Source organism: Amia ocellicauda, chromosome 7, assembly GCF_036373705.1.
Source record: "Amia ocellicauda isolate fAmiCal2 chromosome 7, fAmiCal2.hap1, whole genome shotgun sequence".
Classification (NCBI taxonomy): Eukaryota; Metazoa; Chordata; class Actinopteri; order Amiiformes; family Amiidae; genus Amia; species Amia ocellicauda.
This window is the reverse complement of record NC_089856.1, coordinates 19,250,247-19,259,030: the sequence shown is the minus strand read 5'-3', so window position 1 is coordinate 19,259,030 and position 8,784 is coordinate 19,250,247. Positions and strand designations below refer to the sequence as shown.

At 41.8% G+C, this 8,784-nt stretch overlaps 1 protein-coding gene across 1 annotated transcript; it reads left to right on the top strand.

Moving 5' to 3' along the window:
- The first annotated feature begins 1,678 nt into the window (after nucleotides 1–1,678).
- LOC136753847 (uncharacterized protein F54H12.2-like) lies at nucleotides 1,679–2,983 on the top strand. Its single transcript, XM_066710230.1, has one exon. It carries the CDS (start codon nucleotides 1,679–1,681, stop codon nucleotides 2,981–2,983), a length of 1,305 nt encoding a protein of 434 aa, XP_066566327.1.
- Nucleotides 2,984–8,784: the final 5,801 nt, after the last annotated feature.

Genomic DNA, 8,784 nt, shown 5'->3' with positions numbered 1-8,784 from the left:
AAAACGGGTCAGCAAGTGTGCACAGCCTTTAAAAGAATATTCACCCAAGGGCGCATTCCAAAGAAACTGCAGACAGATCAGGGGAAAGAGTTCCTCAATCAGGGTTTTCAAAGTCTTCTCAAGCAACACCAAATTGTACATTTTGTGACAAACAGTAAAGTGAAAGCTAGCGTGGTAGAGAGGTTCAATAGGATTATACAATTGAAAATGTGGAAGTACTTTACAACTGTGAATACTTTTAGATATGTGGATGTCTTACCAGACCTGGTGCACAGTTACAATCACACATTCCATAGAACTGTCAAGGAACGTCCAGTAGATGTCACTCCTGACAATGCCCTGAGGGTATGGAGGACAGTGTATGGATCATTTTTAAAAAGCAGACCTTCAATATTAAAGTTTAAACAAGGTGATCATGTGAGAGTATCAAGGATAAAAGGGAGATTTGAAAAGGGGTATGAGCAGACATTCACTGATGAGATTTTCATAGTCAAAGAATGTACCCCGGGGTTAAGACCCATTTACAAACTAAAAGATTATGCTGGTGATGAGATAAAAGGAGTTACAAAAGATAAACCCGAATGTTGACCGAGTATATCGTATACAAAACATTTTAGACTCAAGAGGTTGTGGCAGAAATAAACAAGTTTTACTCAAATGGTTGGGGTGGGGGGTTAAATTTAATAGTTGGATCAACGCTTCGGAGGTGAAAGACATAGCCCCGGGGTTGTGAGGCTCAAAAAATGAGTGAAAACGGATTTTACCTGACTTTAACCAGCAACGCCTCACAGGATCTATTTCCTAATAACAAGAGCTCCAACTTTACTGATCATCTAGCCAAATCCATCGATCTATCAGGTAAATGGGAGGTAGGGATGGTGGAGATGCACTACCCCATGACGGTCAATACGTTTGACAGGAAACAGAGCTTCGAATTGCATTCTGAGGCAACTGACACAAACTGGTATTATGAAATATCACAAGGCTACTATAAAAACATTGATGTATTGTTAACAGCCATGAATAAAGGGGAAGAAGGCAAGTTTGTTACGCTGTTATATGATAAGCCTCACTATGTCCCCTTGAGCATGGATCAATTTGATAAAATCAGCATTGAAATAAAGACTGACCAGAACGAACATGTCACATTCGCATACGGCAAGGTGATAGTGAAGTTGCATTTCCGACTGGTTAGATACAACCACTTTTAAATCATGGTGATTGTTAAAAACTATGGAGACCCGCACATGTATAGGAACTACTACAAGTATCAGGCGGGTAACGGCCTCCCCGGTTTCGCCGGGATGCCGGTACAATACGGTGCGGCGGTAGCGGGTATATTTAGAGCATTATTCAGAAAAGCTATGCCTTTTCTGAGACACGGATTAGAAATTGTCAAACCACATGTTAGATCGGCTGCCACAAACATAGCTAAAGATGTCGTCGGGCAGGTTACAAGTGCGGTGGCCAGTAGAATAAATGCTCCGAAACAGGAGGGCTCGGGACTAATGTATATCAGGAAAGGCATTAAAAGGAAAACAACCACACCACTGGGGCTCACAGGACCCCCGGCCCCTGTTAAAAGAAGGGCTGTTCGGAAGAAACACAATCATAAGAGAAACGGGGCCAGTAAGAAGAGGAGCTCCAGGCAACAACATCGCGGGGATATATTTTAAACATGGCTTTTGTTCACTGCAGTTCTGGGGAGTGCACCAAATCTGAACTGGACCTTTTTCAGCTTGCCCCCACACAGACCAGCATCGAAAAGAGCTTCTATGTGGAGGTGCCGCCCCTCACAGCGCTCTCTGACAATGCCCCCCTGGAATTTTACATCACTGGAAACGGTGAAGACTATCTAGACCTGAACAACACCGTCATCTATCTGACTTGCAAGATAACTAGGCATGATGGCACCAAACTGGCCCTGGATGATCGGGTGGGCCTGGTAAATTACCCCATGGCCTCCCTTTTCAGCCAGGTCGACATCACAATCGGGGACAGACTTATTAGCCAGAGCAACAACTGTTATCCGTACAGAGCTATAATAGAATCCATTCTCAACTACAGTGAAAGCACTTTGAACACACAGTACTCTGCAGGCCTTTTTGTCAAGGACACTGCCGGCCAGCATGAAGTAACCGTGCTGAACGGTGCAAACCTGGGGTTCAAAAATAGAGCTGCCTATACAGCAGGAAGCCGAAAACTAGAATTGTTGGGGTGTATTCATGCAGACATGTTTTTTCAAGACAAATTAATGCTGAACGGCGTTGATATAAAAATTAAACTCACCTGTAACAGAGAAGTATTCTGTCTCATGAGCAACGCCGAGGATTTCAAGCTGTCGGTTCTCTCAGCAGCTCTGTTTGTCAAGAGGGTCCGGGTGGCCCCCGCGGTCAGGCTGGGTCATGCCAATGCACTGCAGGTGGCTAATGCAAAATACCCTGTAGATCGGGTTCAGATGAAAGTGTTCAGTCTGGCCAGAGGAAGCCGGGTCTGCAACCAGGAAAGTTTGTTTCTGGGCCAATTGCCTAAAATAATAGTAATTGGTTTTGTGGATAACGCAGCATTCAGTGGTGATGTTACACAAAACCCCTTCAACTTTAAACATTGTGATATTAATTTCCTGGACCTGTATACAGATGGGGAACAGATCCCCACTAAACTGCTACAACCGGACTTCGCAAATGATAACTGTGTCCAGGAGTACTTTAACCTGGTGGAAACAGCCGGAAAGCGCCTCAAAGACAAGCCTCTGGTAGTGGACCATAAGGAGTTTGCCAGAGGTTACACACTGTTTGCATTCAACCTGAGCCCGGATCAAGAGTGTACCGGGCACTATTTGCTCATAAAAACAGGGAACCTGAGAGCAGAAATTCGTTTTGCCCAGCCATTACCAACCACCGTGAACATGATAGTGTATGCGGTTTTTGATAACATTGTTGAAATTAACATGAGACGCCAAGTGCTTTATGACTACAGCTGAAAAGGAAAAAACTATTGATTTGTACCTTTCACTAAATGGGCCATGGATACCAAACTTTTTGCCATCATGACTAAGGACATTTACACAAGAGACTATTTTCTGGGGGTGTTTCCATCTGATAAGCTCCCCAAACGATCACGAGTCCCGAATAGGAGGCCAGTCTGTCTCATCATTAACACCCACCCCCACGACCGACCCGGGGAGCACTGGCTCGCTATCTATCTAGGAGGAGATGGGAAGGCTGAATTCTTTGATTCTTATGGATTCCCTCCCAATGCTCCTTTTTTCCCTAAATCAATCATGCGTTTTTTAAACACAAATGCCTTGTTAACCATGTATAACAGTAACCAGTTGCAAGATGCTTTGTCCACAACATGTGGAAACCATTGTGTGTATTTTTTACAACAGCGTTGTAAAGGTTTAGCTTATAATCAGATATTGGATTTGTATTCTGAAGATTTAATTAGTAATGACAACATGGTAATGCAGTTTGTTAAAAGTTATAACAGGAGAACGAGACCTATGTATTTGTTTAAGCTTCATGTAAATGAGAATTGTCAGATGTGTAACCGAATGTGCGATTTTAGGATCTGTCATAATTGCTAAACCAGTCATGAACAGAAATGAGCAATGTTAGAACCATGTATGAATAACGCTATATATGTATAGTGACTGTTAATGAAATTTGTAATTCACATATATGTAACGCCTATTAACCAGATAATAAAATATTATATGCACAATAAGTACGGTTTTACCTAGTTAATAAATTCACACATACAAACACCATTGTTTATCACACATTAAATTTTTATTCATCTGGATTATCACAAAAAATATAAAAAACAACAATTAAACACCACTGACAATTGTTATTTGATATACAAACACAACAATAATAATAATAATAATAATAATAATAATAATAATAATAATAATATATTTTTTTTTAATTATCAGAATCACACAAGAATTAAACATTTTATGGATAACAACAAATTATGTATTTCTATAACCTATATATAAGCAAACACCCCACCAAAATAATAATAAAAAAAACGTATTATTTTTTACAGAGATAACCATGATAATTTCCCAAATAGTCTGCGTCTTTTTGTGGGGTGGTCTCTCTGTGGAGTTTCGGGTGGGGCGACAGCCCCCTCCAGTGAGATAAACTCTGGATCAGGAGTAATAGGATATCTATCTCTAGTAGGAGCCATTTTTAGGTTCTCCAATAACTCCCGGTTAACTCTGTTGGACAAAACAGAACCGGGGATATTAATCTCGGCCATAGCGTTCATAAAACTCCCCCAACCTTTCGGTGTCCTGCCTGAGGCCAGTGTGTGCTGCTGTGTGACAGCCCTAACCAGATCTATCACATGAGACCCGCGGATAGGAGCCCCCTTGTACACAAACTCCCCATTCTCGTTCCATGAAGTTACAGCATTGTTGGATACCATTCTCTTAAGTAATATTTTGGCATTTTTCTTTTGCCTCTGTGGTATAGCCTCTGAAATATCATCAAAAACCGGCTCTGTGTGTGTTATTTCACGCGGGGTGTCCGTATCAGGCATCTGCAAAGTTAACACGGCCTTTTCTGATTCCGCCTGACGCGTCAGGGTCAAGTACCTCTGCAACACTTGTGCATAGCGTTTAGCTTTCTCATATTCACCCAAATGAGAGCTTTGCAGAATATCTTTCATTTCCCCATCCAATTTATACGTGGCTATTTTTCGGATGTCGTGCTCAACTGGAAAGTGCTCTTTAATTCTGTCCATCTGTTTCTGCGGAACTAAATACATTTTTTTCTGTGAACTGCATTTTTTTTTTTACTTGGCCAGTAAGCTGGTGATGAGGGGTAGGGCAATACTTAGCAAATTACCGATAAACCCCCCAGACTGGTTCAATAGATTTCTCTTTCTCTTAACAGACACAGTCTTTTTACTAAGAGTTTTTATAATGTTCCCACTTTTCTTGAGTTTCCAAAATTGTTTAGCGCTCAAGCGGATGTTTCCTTTCAGTGTATTTAGCGCGATTTCTGACACGGCCTGTACCAGGTCGCTCCCCGCGGCGCACAGAATGGCCTTCCTCTGTCCTCTGGGTCTTATAAAAAAACTCTTGCCGCAGTTTGAGGGCCCTGACAGAATACATGAAAACGGGTGCTGCAGTCTAAAATCCATTGTTCAATACCCGTAGGGCAAGGATGTAAGGTCTGATCCCAGGACACATTTATCATACACGACTTTCAGTGTCTTTTGCAGTGTTCTCGTCTCTAAGTGCCAGTCTCGCTTAACACGTACTATCCCCTGTTGCCGCAGTGTAATGTCTTTTATTTCACCATTTGCACCAGCCTCCTTAAACGTATAGTCGAGTATCAAATCTTTTAGGCTATCGAAATTAATTTTCTCACTATTAGCCAAGTTTAATGTGATACCCTTTACCTTGATACAGGCTTTCCCTCCTGAGAGCTTATATCCATAGGATTTAGGTCCTGTAGCAACAAACTCTGTAATGTGCTGGTCTGGAGGCAGCTCACTTGTCAATTGACCCAGATAATCTCCTAACTCGGGGTCCCACTGGCCTGGCCTGCTTACATAAATGATTGAATCAGTGTCATAATACAAACAGCGATCTTGTAATGCATGCAGAAGAGAGTACAGTTCTAACCTAGCATAGGCGGTGGTGAAACTGGCGATAAAAATATTTACATTTGAAAGCTGTGTGTAGTGCTCTTTTGCCCATTTCCAGGTGACACAGGCGCAGTCATCGTCAATAAAATCACAAGACCAGACCTCGTGGTATGGGGCAAACACGTATTTAAATAATTCGTTGGGGTCTCTCACAATACTTGTGCTTTGTAAATCGGTTCGCTGTCCAGATTTTCCCCATAAAGAATTCAAAAACAATTTTGAAATCTGTCTTTTAGCCGGATTCTTAGTGATGTTGAAATAATCTAAGTGTACCCCCTCTCAGTCATAATACTCTCTGATGTAGCGTTCACGGTCTGTGTCATTTTTGCACCACTCTGGATAGCCTGAGGCCTCTTGTTTGCCTTTTAAATGCGTTTTAATATAGTCACTAAACAACGTGTTGGATGAGTGCTTAAAGTGCCAGATCTCGTATATTTCTGCTATTCTGTAGCCCTTATCTACAGCAGCCAGCAGCTCGGGCGTGCACCAGACACCGGTAAGCGCTCTCTGCTCCTCGCTGTGTATGCAGGGGGGGCCCTGCTGGGTGTCCGCACATGTACGACAGAGTGTTTTTTACCAACTCTGGTCGGTAACACACTGGGTGACCAACAGGGTACAATTTGGTTTTATTCACGAAAGGGTAGAGACTGGTAAAATCATAGTATCGGACCTCCTCACCAGGCTTTGGTTGATAATACAGGGTTACGGCATTAGTCCTACCACCGAATAGAGACTCTCTGGGGTCTAAAGGTGCCGGTAACCCGGCTTCAGAAATAAAAGCGCTAACATCCAGATTTTCATTCTGCATTGCCACCCAATCGTGTTCCTACATCACTTTGACATCAAACCCGTGTAATTTTAAGAATTCGGTTTTATACATTGTCTTTTGATATAACCAACCAAATGTTGTGTGTGTGACGCTGGTAAAGTCATTTTCACTATAACATCTATCACAACCGTGAAAAAAACAGCCGTGGTACTCAAATGCCGTGTTCACTCCATTTATTACTGCGAAACCGTCTAGATAGTACGGGCCATATTTACGCTCACCAGCCTGCTTTAGTGCGTGTTGTATACTGATGTTGTCTGTGTGTTCAGTATACATGAGCCACTGAATAGCGGGGGTCGAGAAGCGCTTCTTCTGGCTGTGATAATTCTCATGCGGCACTAATGTTATGGTCTGCGGTCTGAGAAACATGTACCGGTACATTGTCATACACACTGAAGCGATGGTGATGTACTGAAACGGGTCAAGACTAACTTTAATCAGGTCTGAATCAGGGTCTGCTGGACACTTCAGACGTATCTGCTCTGTCATACTTAAGATCTCATCCCTAAATATCGTGCAAGCTTGTCTCAGTATGTCCACATCCTGTCTACAGTAGCGTTTCAATTCATCTTGGAAATTAAATTCAGAGTGTTTGTGCCCGTCATACCATTCCTGAAACTCTTCTTTATCAGCACCCATCATGTAGTCTGCCCCGTAAAATTGTTCAGCGGTAAGGGTCCTACATAATTTTGGTTTGCAACAGTATTAAAAAAGTGTGGGAAATGTCCTTTCACACCCTCAAACCCCATTGCTTTTGGCATATTACTCAGTTTCATAGGCAGGAAATTTAATGAATCAATTAACCTAATGTTCAGAGCGGTCACTGTCATACACATAATTTTACCACCTTGTGTGATTAAGTTTCTTTTCACGTATGAGCTCTCTAATGACCAAGTAGTTATCATAGCCTTTACCATTGTGTGAAATAAAAGTGTAGTTTTTAAAACGCATGGCGATGAAACATTTCACAAAGTCAGATAAGCAAGAATCCCCATAAAACTCCCATGTGCGTTTGTTGTTTATGTGTGAGGCATAAACATAATTTGGGATGTGTGTCCCTGTTGTATTTTTTTGATTGTTTGGGGATGTTTATTACATTCATATAGCATAAATGAATGTCCGGTGTCTGGATAACAGTTTTACAGCGCGGACACAGCTTTTCTTCACAAGTATGTGTTATTGGGAGAAAAGTCCGGCACTCTGTACAGTAAAAGTGTTGAACACAAGTGATCTCTTTGGTCGCTGCTTTAGCCTTGTGTCTCCTGAGGCACGTACTGCCCCTGCAGAATATTTTACATACACTGCATCTGGTGATGGTCTCTTTAACCTCAAAACAGTGGGGGTCTAAACACGCTCTGCACCGGCTCCGGCAGCTGTGACTATTTTTATGCCCATATACCGAATGGCAATAATCACAGAAATAGCTAGCACCTACAAATGTTCTGATGTTTAAAATTCCATAGTAATGCTGCTCGTGAAGTAAAACAAACAGGACTTTAGAATTTATAGGTGTAGGCCCTGTAGTAAAATATTCCAACCCGTTTTCATGGTACAATACTTTGATAATGACCCCCAATAGTCTTTCAAATGCCTGAATATCTGAAAAACTATTTTTTTTCTGAATTGACAGCCCTAGTTGACTATGCATTCGTTTGGCACCATCTAACATTTCGGAATCTGTGCATTCTTTACCCTTCCACAGACGGTACACACTGGCAGCAAAACATAAATTGTTACCATGGTTTTTGAAATCAATGAGACAAGGCCTTTTTTTGTCTATTATTTTACTAAATAAAATACCTTTTAAATGCCTCCGTGTACCACCACCACCACCTTGCATATTTCTAATCACGGTGACCGTTATTCGCAAACTCCCATCTGTTAGAATTTCGGTGTGACTTTGTAGTAAATTAGCTTTGCTCTCTAAGAAATCTGCAGCATCCAGCTCCCCCAAATTTCGCCTCCTCGAATAGAAATGATTATTTAATTACCCCGAGCTCAGTCTAAGCTGTACAAAATCATTAGGACCCACATTGTGTGATATTTCATTTAGCAGCCCTTGCACAGCTCCATGCACAATACAGACAGCATCCGTATAATATTCTACCAGATCCAGGTTCACAAACCTGAATTCTTCATAAAACTCCATACCCCGAAACCTATTAATTTCTCGGTCATAGCGACGAATAATCTCCAAAAACACCCGAGGAGGGTCCCCGCCAACGCCATCCTCGGCCATTTGTTCATCATTTTCATTATTCATCTCTAGCATTGCAGCATCA

Bases quoted from the DNA above. Each gene is read 5' to 3' on its own strand.
- LOC136753847 (XM_066710230.1), top strand. From the start codon at position 1,679: ATGGCTTTTGTTCACTGCAGTTCTGGGGAGTGCACCAAATCTGAACTG.